The 19204-nt window shown below is 32.9% G+C and overlaps 1 protein-coding gene across 3 annotated transcripts; it reads right to left on the reverse strand.

Moving 5' to 3' along the window:
- Window positions 1-3104: 3104 nt before the first annotated feature.
- On the reverse strand, window positions 3105-18464 carry LOC135843632 (homeobox protein GBX-1-like). Of its 3 annotated transcripts, none has more exons than XM_065361581.1 (4): window positions 12184-12267; window positions 10995-11647; window positions 4836-5053; window positions 3105-4053 (listed from the first exon to the last, which is right to left on the reverse strand). In XM_065361581.1, exons 2-4 carry the CDS (start codon window positions 11620-11622, stop codon window positions 3775-3777), a joined length of 1125 nt encoding a protein of 374 aa, XP_065217653.1. In that variant the 5' UTR covers window positions 11623-11647; window positions 12184-12267; the 3' UTR covers window positions 3105-3774. The 3 variants fall into 3 exon arrangements, with proteins under 3 accessions (XP_065217653.1, XP_065217652.1, XP_065217651.1); XM_065361580.1 differs by lacking the exon at window positions 12184-12267 and adding an exon at window positions 11955-12132; XM_065361579.1 differs by lacking the exon at window positions 12184-12267 and adding an exon at window positions 18132-18464 and having other exon boundaries at window positions 3106-4053.
- Window positions 18465-19204: the final 740 nt, after the last annotated feature.

The raw sequence follows: 19204 nt of genomic DNA on the forward strand, positions 1-19204 counted from the left end.
GCATATGAATTTTTGGTTGGTGATATATTTTTGTATGCTCTTTTGATCCAGCATTGTCTAGTTCAAATTTTTTTTCTGCCGGATGGATTTCTTTCTGTTGAACTACCAACGAGAAAAGTGACGAAAAAAGGCGAAAAAATTTGAGGACTATTTTATCAAATTTTAATGACATTCGGAATGAAAATTATTAAAGAGAAGAAACAAGAAAATGATAATTTTGTTATTCTCTGTCATTATTGTTGTGAATACTAATTTGGATCTTGATTGTTATTATTTTTTTTTTTCAAAGTTAAGATTCAATTTTATTCAACTGCTTGTGAATACGTTTTACCAACTTTCGAGGGGAAGGGATTGTCTTTTGTCTTTTTTCTAGCTTGATCCAGGTTTACTTATCTCACATTATTCATGATGAAATTTTGGTTCCACTGATGGAATTTGTTTTTTTTTGGGGGGGGGGGAGAATTTATCTCTTTGGTGCATGTTCTCATACAAATCCCAGCATATCTAGCAGATGATAAATCTGTGAAAACGAAATTGCAGTAAATTCACTTGAAAAGTTTATGAAAAGCAGTGAAAAATGAAGAATAATTATTACAAAGTTACGTAGGCCTACTTTTTTTGATAGAACTTGCAAGACTGTTTTGTTTGTTGTTTTTTTTTTTTAATATAAAATTTGTTCAATTATAAAAAAAAACAACATTGAAATTGAAAATGTTGGTACTTACCTATTTCATTTGAAATTTTGCTTGCAATATGAATTTTCGATTTTTTTGAGGGAGGAGGAAAGAAATGTCGAATTGAAATTCTTATGATTGAATTTAAGTCATTTTTGTGGGTTAAAGAGAGATTCTTGAAAATTTGGTGTGGGTAAGTAGATAAGTAATGATTTTTGAACAGAAAAATATGCAAGATGTTATAAAATGTGCGATCACTTTATCTTGAAGACTCTCTACACTCCCCCCTCCCCCCCACTCCAATACACAAATCAATATATTTTGAAATTGACAGTTTGTTGAGAAATTTTGTGTTTAAATAAGCTGAAGTAATTTTTTATCCAGAGAAGTCAATCTGACAAGGGAACCTCTTGAGGTGTCACACTCCGATTTGAGCGGGACCGCGATTTTTGGAAAGAGCATAGTCTAAAACCCCCAAAACCAAATTTTCAGCTGCCCAAGTTCATTTTTCGATTTTTGGTGAACGTTTGAAAATTTAAAATTGACAGTTTTTGGCAATTTATGCATTTTTTTAAAAAGTACGTACTTGATCTGTAAAAATAGCCAAAATAGATCCCAAAACTAATATCAATTACCCAAATCCGAATTTCACCATTTCCAGCCATTCTGGAGCCTCCAGCGCAATTTTCAATTTCTCCAGAATTTTGAATTCGCTCAAAAAGGCTTGAATATGCAGCTGGGCAGCTAAAAATCGAAATGTGTATTATACTCGACCTGTTTAATAAGTTTATCCACATTTGAGCCGATTTTGAGAGTGACACCTCAAGAGTGGTTTTTTGACCAGCTTTTTTCAAAATTGAAAAATCCAAAAAATCAAAAGTTTCCCGTTTGCGTGGAAGTTTTCGAAATTTGCGCGAATCGCCGTATTTTGTCCATAAATAACTCTCCAAATCCAAATTTCACCATTTCCCAGTCATTCTGGAGCCTCCAGCGCGACTTTCAATTTCTCCAGAATTTTGGATTTACTCCAGAAGGCGTGAATATGCAGTTGGGCAGCTAAAAATCGAGCTGTGTATTACACTCGACCTGTTTAACGATTTTATCCAGATTTCAGCCGATTTTGAGAGTGACACCTCAATAGTGGTTTTTTGACCAGAGTTTACCCTCAAAATCGGCTCAAATGTGGATAAACTCGTTGAACAGGTCGAGTACAATACACAACTCGATTTTTAGCTACCCAACTTCATTTATTCACGCTTTCTGTAGAAAATTCAAAATTCTGGAGAAATTGAAAGTCGCGCCGGAGGCTCCAAAATGGCTGGAAATGGTGAAATTTTGATTTGGGGAGTTATTTATGGACAAAATACGGCGATTCGCGTGAATTTCGAAAATTTCCACACAAATGGGAAACTTTTGATTTTTTGGATTCTTTAATTTTGAAAAAAGTTGGTCAAAAAGTCACTTTTGAGGTGTCACTCTCAAAATCGACTCAAATCTGGATAAAATCGTTAACCATGGTCGAGTGTAATATACAACTCGATTTTTAGCTGCCAACTTAATATTCACGCCTTCTGGAGCAAATTCAAAATTCTGGAGAAATTGAAAAATCGCGCTGGAGGCTCCAGAATGGCTGGAAATAGTGAAATTTGGATTTGGGTAATTAATATTAGTTCTGGGACTTATTTTGACCATTTTTATTGATCAAGTACATACTTTTTTTAAAAAAGCATAAATCGCCAAAAACAGTCAATTTTGAATTTTCAAATATTCGCCAAAAATCGAAAAATGAACTTGGGTAGCTGAAAATTTGGTTTTGGGGGTTTTAGACTATGCTCTTTCCATAAATCGCGGTTCCGTTCGAATCGGAGTGTGACACCTCAAGAGGTTCCCTTGTGAGTTATTTTTCCAAAAGGTGGGTTCAATTTTCTCTTATACATAAGTATGTATTTACAGTGATGAAACATTTTGGAAAAATTTGACTGAAAATGTAACCATAAAGTTGTCCTAAATGGTTCTCTGGAGTACACATTTTTGAACTGTAAAGTAGTAAACTTATTTTGTACTTCTTAAAAAAAAAAATGGGATGAAAAAGTTTTATGATTAAGTCGAAGGTACGAGTTTTTCAGTACGTAATTTTTACGTGATTTGGCGGTGTTTTTTCAGTATATTTCCCCCGGTTCCTCCTCCTCTCTAAAATAACTCTACATAATATAGAGATCATTTTACTAGGATCTTCAGTCGTGGATTCTCTCTAACAAACTCACATTTCCTCAAAATGGGAACATTTTCTTTATTTGGAAAAAAATGCATGTTCAATTCTCCACCAGTCATCTCATTCTTTGAATGATGAATGAAATGAGTTTTTTTTAAATTCATTTTCATCGTATGTGGGTTTCTCTTTATTACAGAAAGATTAGAAAAATTGTAAATGATAAATATTTTATTGAATGTTGATAAAATTTTCAATTAATCATTAGTAGTACCTAATCTAACACTAATTTGTTCTCTCATTAAATTCGAAGCTATACATCTATAATTTACATCTATACAACTACATATTTTAACAGTCATCACACAAACACAAAAATGAAAAAAAAAATGATTTGAAAAAGAAAAAAAATAAATAAACACGAAAATAAATGAAACAAAAATAAAGTAGTAGAAGAAGAAGAAGAAGGGGGAAAACAAACACGTATAAATACTCCAATATAAAACAGTATTACAAAAGAAAAATATACGTGTAATATAGACAATAAACAAAACAAACACACAAAAAAAAATATACGACGATAAAATGACAGAATAATTTAAAAGATCACAGTTGACAAATATAAAATACGATAAAAGAAATAAATTCCCGCCTCTCTGAAGCCGGTTCATTTTACATTTTCGAGTGGTATATTTAATAAATACGCGTACTTACGCAGTATTTACAAACCACACGCGGTTGATTTTGATTTACTCGTATATTTACATAGGAATTTCGTCGATGACTGAATCAATAAAATTTTTACTTTGTTCTTAGATTATCGTACCATGGAGAGTCGGAGAGAGGCAAGGAGGATGAGGTGCGTAGAGGTGAATTGAAAATCGAAATGCTTTAAAATCTGGCCATTTCTCGGTTCCCAATTTCGGCGTCTCTTTTGACTGGGAACATTTTCAAATTAGCTAAATTACCCATACCGGATAGCGATTTTTCTAATTCTTGATGTTGACTTCGTACGACGAATCTGTTGACATGAACTGGTATAGGAACTACGATTTTATTAGTATTGGAAGAGTTTTGATTTCTGTGTCCTCCGCACGCGCTGGATGTAGCACTTAGGCCAGCTTTGACTCGTTTCCATTTAGCTCGGCGATTTTGGAACCAGATTTTAACCTAAATTACCGAACATAAAAAAGAGGAAGAAAATTGTTAAAAGGGCAGAAAGCGATTTCTATACTATCACTTGGTAGCAGACGCGAAAGCGAAATTACGCACGGATTCGTGTTCATTTTCAGTCGAGGGTAAAGATTAATGTAAGATTTGTACACATATGGGTAGAGAGAGTGAGTGTATATGGTATAAAAACTTGTAGTAGTACGTTTAGCGATTGCTATTTTTGCTATTGCTCGCTATATGGTACAGTATAGTAATAGTAAAGTCTATAGATATGAGATATGAGTACGTGCGCGAGTTAGCGAAGTTAGCACGCCTTTCGGCATTTTTCATTGTTACGAGAAATGCGTTCCAGGGTTCGGCCCATTCTGATGGACAGTGCCACAATATAACTATACGAACATTAATATAAAATATGTTTCTTTAACATACGACTCATAATTCAAGCGCTCGTACATCAATATCTTTCGCTCTCTGTCTGTTTTTTGCCCAGTTTCTTTTCTTCTTGATTTTCTTTTTCTATTGTATACGCGACATCTCCGCCCCAAAAACGCAGACCAATTTAGGGTATCATTTCCAATATTACATGGCCATAGCCGCAGCACACGATAAAACGCCTATTAGACTGTTTATTTAAGTCGTCGATGTTGTCCTGGTCTTCGTCTTTATCCCTATCAGTATATTATTGGTGGTACTTTTTCATTCGAATTTCGGTATTTTCCACTCTTTTCAATTTTTATCGCGAGAAAATGATAATGCAGAAGGAATCATATGGTGGTTACCTGAACTTCGCTCAAATTTAATGAATTGGCTATTTCCGAACGTTCGGTTAAACTGAGGTATTTCTTGGCATGAAATTCCTTCTCGAGCTCTAAAAGCTGTTCGCTAGTGAAAGCTGTCCGTCTGCGACGAATTTTATTACCCCCTGAGGCGGTTTTCTGGTTACCATCGGTGTCGTCATCGTCGTCATCTTCGTCCGCGTTTTCTGATTTCAGCGAAGCTAAAGGCAAAATAAAATATTATAGGGTGAAATGAGTGCTATTTTATTTGTGTGAGCTTTGGATATATACTTAGGATTTCTCTTTATTGTGAGCTATTTGCTACATAGGCTATATTGATCATCTATCCTACTTTTTTTTTGGCTGGTTTAGCCTAAATGTGAACCATTTCTTGTAGTTCAAAATTGTTTGTGGCAGAAAGGAATCTGATGGGAACTACATATTTCTTAAAAATGATAGCCCATTTTATTCGGTGAAAGTAAGTTATTGAGAAGAGAAAAGAAAAATGCGACGATGGGTTTTCGAAATTTGGGAGGGGGAGGGGAGAGGGGAGGATGTGGGCGAGTCTTGAAAAAATTGAAGGATCCTGGGAAAATACAGTGATGACCTTAATTTGGAAATGAAAATCACCCTGCGAAAATTTCAGCCATGGAGGTTTTCCAGGTGGAGAGATATGGGTTCTTAAAGAGAGGAAATTTTTGAAAATCGTTGTTTTTTCGCTCTGGCCCTTACCCAACCTGTTTTGAAAAAATTACTCAGTTCCAAAAGATGATATTTGAAATTCTGCGTCGACATAGACCATTGCTGCCTTCAAAATCCAAAACCACTTTTAGAGTTCTACTATATGAAGGGTTGAAAAGGGTGTTAAATTTGTGTTTCTGAAACTAATTTCTTCTCGAATATTACGCATGCTGTCCAAAACATTGAATATCATTTCTGAAAAAGTGAGGGAATATTGTCAATTTAAAGAAATCGAGAAAAATATGTAGTCAAAAATTACAGTTGAATTTTTCTGAACAGATTAAGCCAAAATTACCTTCTCCTAGTGAACAAAAGAAAATTCCAGAATAAAATTTCATATTTTGAAAATTGAAGGGCTATAAAAATAAAGTGTATTGTAATCAAGGTTTCATACCTCAAATTATATGAAAATTATACTGTAAAAACAAAAGAATTGAGAGGAAGGTTCAAAAATGTTGGTCAACTTTTTAAAATTCGTAAAGTTTGCGAAAAAAAATCAAAATGTTACTTTCGATCTCAAATACATGGGTGATTATTTAATCATTGGTATTATTTTGAGCCCTCCAATCCTAGACTACGAGTATAACAAGTGAAGCTCTTGGTTACTCTGTCACTGATTTTGGTACCTAGGTTTTTTTTTATTGTCTGGAGCATGAGCCCTTGAGGGCCCATGAGATACTTTCTCAGAAAATTTCAGCTGCCTTCTAAAAAATTGAAGGTTTTTAATTTTCTAAAATACCTAATCCAACAAAATCATAAAGATCGAAAAATTTAATTGTCATTTAATAGCACTTAGGTATCAACAAAAACCTCGTATTTAGTCATTTATATTTTAATTCCAATCGTATCTACCTAGATTCCCAATTTTGAGGAAATGTGTAACTTATCATTACTTATTGCATTTTTTAAAATTTTAGAGATTTTTTGAAAAAGTTTGTTGTAAGAGTAAAAAAATAATACACTTTTTCTCATTTATGTTAAAAGTGACTCTCAAGAAGCATTCACTGTTGAGAATACGATCTTGAAAGCAAATTCCCAAAGTTGTGGTTGCCCAAGCACAGATCTTGAGATATCAAGTAATTGTGGCATTTAAAAAAAAACAATTTTATGCCCAAAGAATTTGCATTTTCTCATTAATAAAAAAAGCGTTTCCAAATGGTCTTATGGCCATGGAGAAGTGGCCACCAGTAGAAAAATTAAAAAAAAATTAAAGTGTTGAAAAATACCTTCACTGAAAAATGTAATGATAAATTTTTTTGAGTTTTTTTTTCAAATTCTGGACTTCCCTCCACATTGATTTATAAAGTTTTTAAAGAGGATTTTGGTGTTATTCTTCGCGTTGGTTGTTGGAATGTGAAAAGTAGATTTTGAATAATTTTTTTAAAAAAAAGATTAACCTTTCTCCAAAAAATATTTTAAATGTGATCAGAAAATGTGGTTTTTTGGGGTAATAATTTATCATTTTGATTTTTAAAATTTAAATAACTACATTTATTATGCAATTTTTGGACTGTTTTGAAAATTTTAAAACCATACCTTACAGGACCCTAAATATGTATTTTGTTTGGAAACCTAAATTTTTTTTGGTGGGATCCACCCTGTGGGCCCTACTAATGTTCTGGTAAAAGGATGAGTTAATTTGATAATTGTATCTAGTTTTTGAAAATCTATCATTAGATTTAAAATAATAAATTTAAACTGGCAAAAATTGGTATAAAATTGTGCATTGTAACCAAACCGATCGAAGTAAATCATCAATATGTAGGTATAATCAATCCGAGATTTTTTTCTGCTTATTACTACATATTAAGACCTTTTTACAAATATATAGAACTGAAGTATCAAAAAAAATCCACTGGAGGTTTCAGAACCACTAATAATCTTCATACATCGATTCAGAAAATTGAAAATGATAAACAAACCAAATTTCACTTTTATAACCGTACCTAATTAGATCAAGGATGATTACCAGTAATTATGATAATTTTTACCAATATTGGGCTACAAGTACCTACATAATATATACTGTAGCTTTTTAAAGCTTATTTACTTGTACTACCACTATCATCATAAATTATTGTGTCATCTTAAATTATTAGTAGGTAGGTAGGTACCTATTCTTTTTGTTATAATCGTTAATTTCCACAATTAATCAGCTATAATACATAATGTACGTACATATTTGAATATCTATTTCGTAAAAAACTTAATTAATGTTGAGTAATTTCAACGCGATTAATTTCGTATGATTTTATCGGTGAACATCCGAAATATCTGTATTCTGTACCTATGGTTGTACATGTACAGTATATTCGTTTCGAAGTAGCATTCTGACTCATCAAATAATCAATTGAAAGTCGTTTTCTCAAAAAAAAAAAAAAAAAAAAAAAAAAGAGGGAGAAGAAAACGTCAAATTGGAAAAATCGGAATTTACGTAAGTAGCATAAAAATAAATATGAATTTACCGCAAAAAATGAATATAATCTTTAAACGAAAAGAAAAAAAAACATTTTTACTTTTCAAATTTTCACATGAAAAAAATCAACCAGCAAAGGTATCTAGTCTTATTTATCCCATGATGAGCAATCTTTTTACTTTCAAAAAACGTAACAAAAAATGAAAAATCTTCTATGTCTGTAGAAAAACAATAGTTCGAATGAGGAATAGAGAAACCCCGCATGTTTCATTTCTCCAGAATTCAATAATGACCTTATGACGATGCAGGCAAGACAGGTAATGAGTAATGGTGTACTTTACAATCATTAGCACCAAAATTGACCTCGTGATAATTCTACAATTCCAAGAAAATGTTTTCTTGGTTATGTTGACGTTTTTGAGAATTTACTTGTTTTTTTTTATAAGTACTTATATTATTTGGGTGGGTTCTCTCCAATTACTACCTACCTATTTGACTGCGCATGAGCATACATTCGAATTATCGATAATTAGAAACCCACTATTACCTGCTTCGTATGTATTTTTTGTTAAATTGAAAATGTGTGATTCAGTCTTTTAACCTGAGCAGTATTTGAGCAGAATAACTTTTCATTTATCAACATTTGCATTATTTTTGAAATTTCATTACTCATACTCGTACCTATCCTTTAAGGCTAGGGGTCATTCCTCATTCATGGATGACTAAGGCGATTACTGCTGTTGACCTGCATAGTTAGCGTTTTTGTGCAAAGAGAGTTCAAACATGACATGGAACGGCATCAAAGTACGTATTAGAATTTTGATGGTTTTTTTTTTTGTTAGAATAAGTCTGATTTTAGTCAGAATTGTCAAGAAGTCGCATTTTTTGCAAAATTACCAAAATTGCAAGAAAGGTCACGTTTTTTCATACCAAAATGGACTAAAAGTTCCCTTTTGCTAAAATGATCAAAACATTCCTTACTGTTGCTTCATAAAATTGTCAAAAATTCCTAATTTTTGTCAATTACCAAGAAGGTCATGTTCTCTGCTAAAATCGTCAAAAATTACCAATTTTTGTCGAAATGGTCGAAAAGTCATTTTTCTGGTCAGAAGTACTGTACCTATTTTCTGTCAAAATTGCTGAAAAGGTCCTGTTTTCTGCCAAAATGGTAAAAAAGGTTCCTTTTCTGGCCAGAAATTCTTAATTTTTGTCAAAATTTTCAAAAAGGTCCTGTTTTCTGCCAAAGTGGTAAAAAAAGTCCCTTTTCTGCTAAAATGGTCAAAAGTTCCCAATTTCTGTCAAAATTGCTGAAATGGTCCTGTTTTTTGCCAAAGTGGTAAAAATGTCCCTTTTCTGGTCAGAAATTCCTAATTTTTGTCAAAATTTCCAAAAAGGTTCTGTTTTTTGCCAAAGTGGTAAAAAAAGTCTTTTTTCTGCTAAAATTCTCAAAAATTCCCAATTTTTGTCAAGATTGTCAAAAAGGTCCTGTTTTTGGCCAAAATGGTAAAAAAGTCTCTTTTCTTCTAAAATTGTCAAAAATTTCATCAAAATTGTGGAGGTGAGTTGCGAAACACAACAATTACATTTTTTTCATTTTCGTGTTAGCATCACTTTCTTATAGGAAATTCAACGAGTAATCCAATGGTGCCAACCACAGAACTCTATGGCCACATTAAGTACCTCTAATCCCCAATAAAAGAAATCAATTCGCGTCAGAACGCAACAAATACGGGGTGATTCGCTTCAGAATGCAACAATAACGCATACAAAAAATCCTATTTTCTGCCAAAATGGCCAAAAAGTCTCTTTTTTGGTCAAAAATTCCTCATTTTTGTCAAAATTGCCAAAAAGGTCCGTTTTTGCCAAAATGGCAAAAAAGTCTTGTTTTCTGCCAAAATGGTGAAGAAGTCCCTTTTCTGCTAAAATTATCAAAAATTCCATCAAAATTGTCAAAAACTCCTGTTTTTTGCCAAAATGGTTGAAGTCTCTTTTCTGGTCAAAAATTCTCAATTTTTGTCTAAATTTTCAGAGTTGAGGTCCTGTTTTCTGTCAAAGTGGCCAGAAAGTGCCTTTTCTGCCAAAAATGTCAAAAATTCCCAATTTTCGTTAAAATCTCCAAAACGGTCCTGTTTTCTGCCAAAATGGTCAAAAAGTCCCTTTTCTGCTAACATTGTCAAAAAAAATCCTGTTTTCTGTCAAAATGGTTAAAAAGTCTCTTTTCTGGTCAAAAATTTGTCAAAAAAGTCCTGTTTTTTTGCCAAAATGGTCAAAAAGTTCCTTTGCTGCGAAAATTGTCAAAAATTCTCAATTGTTGTCAAAATTGTCAAAAAGTTCCTGTTTTCTGCCAAAATGGTAAAAAAGTCCCTTTTTTGCTGAAATTTTCAAAAATTCCTAATTTTTGTCAACATTGCCAAACGGGTCCTGTTTTCTGCCAAAATGATCAAAAAGGTCCCTTTTTTGCTAAAATTGTCATAATTCCCAAATTTTGCTGAAATATCCAAAAAAGTCCTGTTTTTAGTCGAAGTTCCTAAAGAAAGCCCCTTAATTTCTTCTCAAAATATTACAAGTTGATGAATTTTTTTTATCATTTTATTTTTTCAGAATTTGATTTTTTGGTAAATTTTGGCTTGAGTCAATCATAAATGTGGACTTCCTCCTCCCCTCCTTTTTTCTCCTCTCCCTTACATTCGTTAAGTAAATACAGTAATTATGGGTAATTTACAGTAATAATTGTCAAACCAGGATAATTATCGGTAATTGGTGTGTATATTGTGGTAATTTACGGTAAATCGATGGTAATTATACGTAATCGTTGCGAAATCACGGTAATTACGTGTTATTCATATAATTAGAAGTATTTATCAAGTGAAATTAGCCTATCGTATCGGTATCATTAGCCCTTTTGACATTTACATTAACCCATATGTAGAAACATACGATAAGGTATTTAATTTAATATACTTAATTATAGAAAAATCAATTAATCGATCACGCCGAATACTCACCATTATTATTGCGTTGCTTAGTACACGAGAAATCTTTAGGAGTATCGGATATCCTTGAAATATCTGACTTGGAATCATCGCTATCGGTATTCTCATCCCTGATAGGACTACTCGTAGCATACGGTTGACTATAAGGATACTCCACAGACTCTGTGGAAGTTTTGATAACAGGATTTGCGTTGGCAACTGGTAACCATGACGAATACAACAATGGAAAATGTAAATTGGAATAAGCTGCTGGAAAATTCACGTGATCTAGGGCTTCACCGACCGGTGGAATTATTCGTTTAGCGTCTTCGTAAGATAAATGCTCGGCACCGTGGGTATGTGCGAAGAAATTCGAATTCGGCGATATCCACGGTAAATAAGTGTCTATGTTTTTAATATGTCGCACTAGGTTTAAATGTTTCTGCGAAAATTCCGCCACGTCTGGCTCGTAGGTGTCTTTCCATTTACGATCCAAGATATCGAGATCGTGAAAATAATGCATCGCTTTTTGGGAAAATTCGCTGGGGACGTCCGGTGTCGACGGTTTGGTCGTATTTGAGAGAAGAGAATCGATGGAAAATGAACCGGATCCGGAACGATGTCCGGTTCTGAGGGTTGTCTCGCGGTCTTGTTTATCCATTTTTATCACATTTTACGTTGCATCTCTGAAACACGAGAAAAAAATAGCTCAAAATTAGACGCGTGATGGAAATTACCTATTATTGTTGGAGAGATCGGTTCGATGAAAAGATCAATGAATGGGATATCGAAGAAGTATAGGTATGTGAGCGGTGTTGTCAAAAGACAGTGTTGCAATTCTATAAGCCACTCGATTGATTATGTCGAGATTTCATCGAGCGAGAATTTGTCTTTGAAAATATGAAAACGTATTAATGTGGCAAATATTTGATCGTTGGTTCAAACGAGCCGCCGGATTAATTACAATTATTAGTAATTAGGATTAAACCGTACCGACGAATTGTCTATACAACGATAATAAGAGCCCGCTCTTTTCGATGCCTATAATATTCCGCACGACAATATTCACAGTTGCCGAAAAAAAAAACAACAAAAAATCGCACGATTTCGAAAACGCATCGCAAACATCGTAATGACGATAGGGAAAAATTCACATAGATATCTATTTACCACTCGCCAAAATTCAAACTAATTAATTTATCAGTATAATTTAGATACTTACTAAGCGATGATTAATCTCGTACACGAAGCCGAACGTATGTATATAAAAAGTAGATAATAAACGTTTAATACGAGTGTATATAAAAAATATGTGGGTAATGTTCCCAGATAACATTCCCATTTATCTGGCGTTTTTTTTCATCTCGATTCCTCTCTGCCCCGCACTTTCTGACTATAACCTCATTACCAATTCATGAAATAAAAAAGGGGGTTCAAGACGAAGTCATACGCGATCGTTTAAATTGTATTCGGATTTTTACCAGAAAATATAAACATACCTAACCTAACCTTTTTATTATGTAACTGGTAATTAGCACCGGTTAGAATAATCTGTATAGTCGAGTAAATAGTTATATCTAATTATTTTTCAAGTAAGTAAATCGATTAATTCATCACACGTGGGTACCTACCATAATAAACATACGTAAATTGTATAAAAAGTTTACGAAGAAAAGGAAATTTTAATAAATTAACATATGTAGATTTCCGTTTTTTTTTTTTGCAATTTTCTCGTGAGCTAATCGTTTATACATTGCAATAGAATTTTTCCCATTTTATTCCATTTTTAGAATACTTAATTAGATACGAATGAAATTACTTAGGCGTAAGTAAATTGGTACCCGGATTTAATTGAAACCGGTAGCCGAATGTGACGATGATGATGATGATGGCAGTTGATTTGATACCAGCACGATACGTGTATTATATTTCCATTCGTGGCCCCTTCTTCCCCCCTCTTCTTTTAGAAAAATACTTATCTAATTACGTTTACGAGTGTGCGGTGGTTTTTTTTTTATTTTACTAATTTGCTTGAAATTAAATTAAAAGATTCGAAGAGAGTGTATCTGGGTTGTGGGTACTTACAATAGTGGTTTATGTGGGGGAACTGGTTTTTTTTAATTTTTAATATGTTTTGGGTAAATATACCGAGGAGTGGGTAAGTTCTTTTTTGGAAACGAATACGACAGATTTTTTTTTTGTTGGGAAAATAATGATTAGGTTTTTACGATTTGAATAATCACGATGTAATTAGATTTTTTATTTTTCTAAAAATACGTACCTACGAATCATTTTAGAAGTTGGTATACCTAGGTGAGTAATTTTTTCTTGTGAATTTGCAAACTCCTCAATTTACATAAAATATTAAATTAGTCACTTAGCAAATTGAAACTGTAAATAAAAAAAGAAAGGTTTTACTGGAAAAATAATTTGATACATGCAGTTGGTTTGTGTGAACTCTCGAATTTGAATTTTGTTCTCAAACATGAATGGTGTAAGTACCTATTATTTTTGAGTACCTACTTCCGATGAAATTTGTTTTAATCATGGTGTAATAATTATAATACCGAAGCTAGTCAATTGCCTTTTGGAATGGATCAAAAATTGACATGAACGGGTTTCTGAGATAGGAATCAGTGCTAGAGAAAAGCTTGAAAAACTTTGAACCCACGAATCAGGAGATCTTGTGACTTTATTAAAAATGTTGAATTTGAACGAAATTTTGACTTGAATGCATATAAAGAAATTAGGTAGGTATTCCAAAAATTTCAAAAACAAGATTTTAAGCTGCTGGAGTTTATGTGAGTTGTTTTCTGGAAGAATTTGATGATGATCGAGTGGAACTTTCAGTGAATATTTCGGCTTTAGAACGGTTTCAAATGTGAAAAATGTGAAGGGGAGGAGAGGGGAGGTCTTTTTCCAACCTTTATTAAAATTTGATGAAAGTTGATAAAAAATGATGGCAAAATGACCTCAGCAAGATTTAGGAAAAATTTCAATTTTTTTTAGGGCCATGTTTATCCCTCCTCTCTAAAGAAAAGTTCAAAGTTTAAAAAATGGGAAAAAATGTCAAATCTTCTGATTTTTTATTTATTTATTTTGTTCAAGTTTAGGTAATGGTTTTGGAACTTGCAATTTGTATATCACCGTTTTAGACTATTAGAAAGGTCTAAAGTTTAATTTGAAATTCTCAAAATAATATTAGTCAACTTATTTCATTTAAAATATGGTAATTTTGTAAAATTGATTTTTTTTTCGACACGTAGGTATTTATGAAAAATTAAAATGTTTGAAATTTTTCAAATTTTGAGATCTCGGGGGAGGGGAGTGGCTGAACTTGAACCTAAACTTTAAAATTTTTTTTCCTCGTGTTGTTGAGGTAATTTGGCTGGAGTTGCAATGGATCACGATAAAAAATTATCCGGATTACGGTTCACAAATCACGGATTTTTGGATCACATTTTCAGACCAATTTCGTCCAAATGAAGAAAACGACTTATTATTCATCTGTCCTCATCCCTAGTGAAATAGATGGAAAATTTTGTCGGTCAAGCCGAGAATTTTGTATACGAAGAGTTGAAATGATGATTACGAGGGTTCTTCAGGGGAGCAGTTTCGTTTTTATCGACCATTTTTGACACTTGAACCCCAAGTGGGCCTTAAAAGAGTATTGCAAAACTAAAACTTTTCAAAAATGTCAATATGGATGTCGAAAGCTGAGTTTTTAAAAGCACACAATCCATTTTTAAAGGCCATCTGACCTCGAACCCAAAAATCAGCTTCAAAGGGGCATGAACAAAACCAAAAATTTTCAAAAAATATAGTAAGTATTGGTGCCAAATTAATGGATACAAAATATGAAAATCGATTCAATAATGTCATTAGGTGGGATTTAAAAATATGCATTCTTAAATAGGAGTCATAATTTGTCTTTCACTCCTCCTCCTCTCAGTTTTAATTTGGTTGTTTTTTTCATTTTTGACTTCATATTTTTGAAAATTTTGAATTGAATCAACTTTTTTGGATCATTTGATACACGGCCCATGGATCACAAATCACGCTACGAAGAATATGACCTGTAGATCTCGGATAAATCATCAAGAATTGATCCGGATCATAGCTTTTAAAAAAAGTCCTTTTCAGCGACCCTGTATTTAGATATGATTTTCTTGTGCTAGGTTCTATCAAATTTCGGGGGGTGGGGGGGGGAGAGAATTGAAAAATTACCCATTCTAGTCTATTTGAAATGGGATGACTTTACTCTTACTGAGAAACGAGAAATACTTCCTTTGATACCCAATTTATTGTACGATTATATTATAAATTGAAAAAAAAACGTCGATGGGGGTATTTGGTTTTAAAAAGGATACCGTGGCATGTTTTTTCCAACTATAAATAGATACATATTATTTTGAAGTGTAACTTATTGATTTTTAAATTTGTTCATCTAACTATAAAGTTCATATTATTTATTGAGTACAACATAGAATGATTTTTTTTTTTTTTTTGAAAAAACTGAGAATTTATTTTAAATGCAGAATTCTCTAATTTTATTTTTTCGAGAAGCTTTGTTTTTAAGATAACTATTTTGAGTGAAGTTCAATTCATATTAAAATCGAAGTATTTGCGATGAAAAATTTTGGATCAAAATTGGAAAGCTCAACTTGATTGAACGATTTTTCATTGAAATGTTACATACGAGTACGAGTTGTTATAGGCAACCCTGCGGATGTACCTATTTGAAAATTATCTTTCATAAAATTTTTGCACCTGGAAGAAGACTCCCTTTTCTAGACTTCACAATATACCTACCTACTTGATTGCTTGAAAGAAATTTTGGATGAAGTCAAGATGAGATCAATGTTCAATTTTTTTTTTTTGAAATGTCATCGAGTTCAACTAGAAATTGTTTGTGAAATGTAGGAAATCTAGGCATGTATTTTAGCCTCAAAAAGATTTAAAAAGTGTGGATTTTTTGAGAAATATTCGATTCCCCTCCTTCCTAACAAAGAGCTCAATGTTTTAGATTTGGAATTTAAAAAAATAAATAAATAATGTAGGTAAACAATGGAGTTTGAAATTGTCGAAGAAGAGGTTTTTTAGCAAGAGGGTTATGTAACCTATTGCACTTTGAAAATTTGGCGATTTTTATAATAAATTATAGGTAGTGATTTCGTTGTAAAGCTTTGCAGAAATTACTATATTTTGTATGTAATTTATTGTAACAGTTGTTAAATTTTCAGAGTGCATAATTTATAGTGCAAATTCCAATAAAAATTTTTCTCAGTGTTGGTTAGCCAAATTTTGAAAAAAAATTGTTCTCTCCATGTGTTGATTTTGAACCAATTTTCAAAAAAAAATCGTCTTTAAAGCAAATGAATCTTGAATCGAGAGCGAAATTGTTGAAAATCATCATTCATTCTACACTGAAAAACTTATTGTTTTTGTGTTGAGACGCTTAAAATTGAGTGTGCTAACCTCTTTTGAACTTTCTTTTTTTTCAGGTTGATTTGTTCGATAAACTAAAAATCCTATTATTTTGCAAAGTCCAGAAAATCTTGTACTGAAGACTTGACGATCAGCTTTAAAAAGGTAAGTCACCATATTGTTATGATTCCAATTTCAAAAAAAAAAAATTGTTATTCGAACGACGAAGCGTCAGTAGCCAGGATTTCCTTCACGAACGATGGTGATTTAAGTCGTGAGCTGTCCAATTAAATTTTTAAGCACACCTTTAAGATGTCAAAATTTGAGATAATTTTCAAAAAGTATACTTTGTCTCATACGATCAACTACTTTTTAGTTAAGTATTATTTTATGCAAACGAAAGCAAAATTACTGCTTGAGTGGAGAACTAAAATTCATCAAAAAATCCCCCCAAAAGCAAAAAATCTAATCAGGGAATAATTCTACTTCGAATATTCCTGAAACGGTCGGGAAAAAAATGTAGGTATACAAAAACTAGGATTTTTTCGGTGAATTTTTCATCAATTTTAAAATTTTTTTCCAATGATATGAAGTAGGTAGGTAATGTTTAAATTTTTTCAGTTAACGGGATAGGGAAAACTTGAAAATCTGAAAATCTCGTACTTTGATATTATATGCCATACCAATTATTGAGAAAATTGCAATAAAATTTCTCTCCGAACTGAAGTAGTCGTCAATCAATACTTTTCTATTAAAAAAATTCGTAATAAAAGCATATACTTAGGCTCTACTTCGTAATCTAGTCCCAATTGAATGAATATATTCGAGCAGGATCCGATCTGATATACCACCTACATGATCGATTATAATTATACTTCCCAGTTTCTGATCTGTGAATGAGGGAGGAACGAAGGATGCCAATTTTTGGAAGATTTAGAGATTTTGGAGTATTTTTGAAAATTAATACGAAGATTGATTCAGCACGTGTATTTATCACCTAATTTCATCAAATTATATCTACCTATCTATATTTTACTGTGTGTTTTTTTTTGGGAGGGGGGCAACTTTGGAGACAATTTTCTCTGCACAAAAAATGATTTTTGAAAAGTTCTGAGAATTTCTGATCTCTTTTCCTTCCCTTTTTTACGACTGTTTCACAGAAAAGATCGAAAGAAAAATTGAAAAAATTTAAAAAAGTTGACCCCTTTGGAATTTTCTCTGTTGCAAAAAAAAAAAAAAAAAAATGCCATAATTATGCAGATAACATTCAGAGCAAAAACCTGGTCTTTTAGTGTACCTACTCTTATAGTGATCAGAATAATACAAAGAGCTTAGAGATATATTTTAAAATCAACTGGAGTGTTTAACGTCTAATTTATTTTAAAATTATTACCATTTTGTCATCTTCAAAGTATAGCTTTATTTGAGTTATTCGTTTGATTTATCTGCAATGACTGCTGAGTCTATACTTTTTCAACGCTCATGTGGGTCTAAGTACGTATGTAGATGTGCTCGGTACATTCTATGCACGAGTATTATATTTTAAAACGGTCATAAAACCGTCACATAATTACGAGCATATTTATTATATCGTCATAAATTTTGGAATTTCGTTCGAAGACAGCCCCTTTTTTGAAGCTTTTCTACGACGTAGGTCCCTGTGTGTCACGTACTCACTCAATTATAGGTACCTATCTATCAAAATAGGTACATAATTTAAAATTCTAAAATATTGAAACTCACCTCAAATATCCTCGTATCAAACACCACTGTCAATTTGTGTGTGTAAGCCTTTGATGATCAAAAAAGCCGCAATATCTCTGCAGGGAAAAATAATCACACCACCAATATTCAAAAAAAAATCACCAAATTTGATCGAATAAAACAGTTCAATATAAATGAAAATCACATCAATAAAATCGTTCTTCGCGGTTTGGATTAAACAGCCGAACAAGACGAGCTCATTAACAAAACTCACATCGACGATGAACAAGTTATCGACTCGTTCGCGATTGCTGATTCGTTTTCGAGATGAGAGAAAATTTCACACAGAACACGTGTACTTGTGCACTGGTGTATAGAGAATTAAAAACGGGTGTCGATCTAGCCAACGGGGAAACGTTGTTTTTCTCAAACTCCTCCCATGGAGGGCGTTCTCATTTCTGAGCACAGGGTTCTTCATAAATGTATAAATGTACACGAGACAAGAGTCATTTAGCTACGCTGTGTGCTAGTATTTTTTATTATAATTTAATTACAACACCATTTAAACGAATTAGTCGTTAGGAATGATTCGCGAGTCGCGCGAGTTTATCTAAGGAGGTTGCTCCCTTGTGTGAGTGAGGGCCCCCTTCGTGAACCCCATCTCTCGATGCGCTGGCTGCAGCTGGGAATTGGCGGGCACGCGTTTTATATTAATTTAATAGTATAATTTCGCTCGCTATAGCGAACGAAAGCTTGAGAGATAATTACGCTTAATCGTATTAAAATGCTATAAAGCTCATCGTCATGGCGTCATTCATTGTGCACGAAAGAATAACACATCGTCGAGTACGTATTTGTCATTTATGTCAGCGTAACGAAACGTATCTACTCGTAGATTTTGCTCTCTTTGTCAGTTTTTCCGCAGCGAAGACGCGCGTAGGAATGAATGAACGAAAAATAAAAACAGTGGAAATTATTTAGCTCGAGATAATTTGCCTTTGTCACTGCAGCGCGAGACACTCCGCCATTTTAATACGTATCAAGGGGGCAGAGGCAAGGGCAGGGGGACGGGGAGGGCATTTATATATACAGAACGCTGCTGAGAGAGAGGT

This window comes from Planococcus citri, chromosome 4, assembly GCF_950023065.1.
Source record: "Planococcus citri chromosome 4, ihPlaCitr1.1, whole genome shotgun sequence".
NCBI lineage: Eukaryota > Metazoa > Arthropoda > Insecta > Hemiptera > Pseudococcidae > Planococcus > Planococcus citri.

Excerpts from the sequence above, each read along its gene's own strand:
- LOC135843632 (XM_065361581.1), bottom strand. The coding sequence starts at position 11,622 with ATGGATAAACAAGACCGCGAGACAACCCTCAGAACCGGACATCGTTCC. Across the intron at positions 5,054-10,994 it reads TAAGCAACGCAATAATAATG|CTTCGCTGAAATCAGAAAAC; the intron begins GTGAGTATTCGG and ends TTTTGCCTTTAG. Across the intron at positions 4,054-4,835 it reads TAAATTTGAGCGAAGTTCAG|GTTAAAATCTGGTTCCAAAA; the intron begins GTAACCACCATA and ends TCGGTAATTTAG.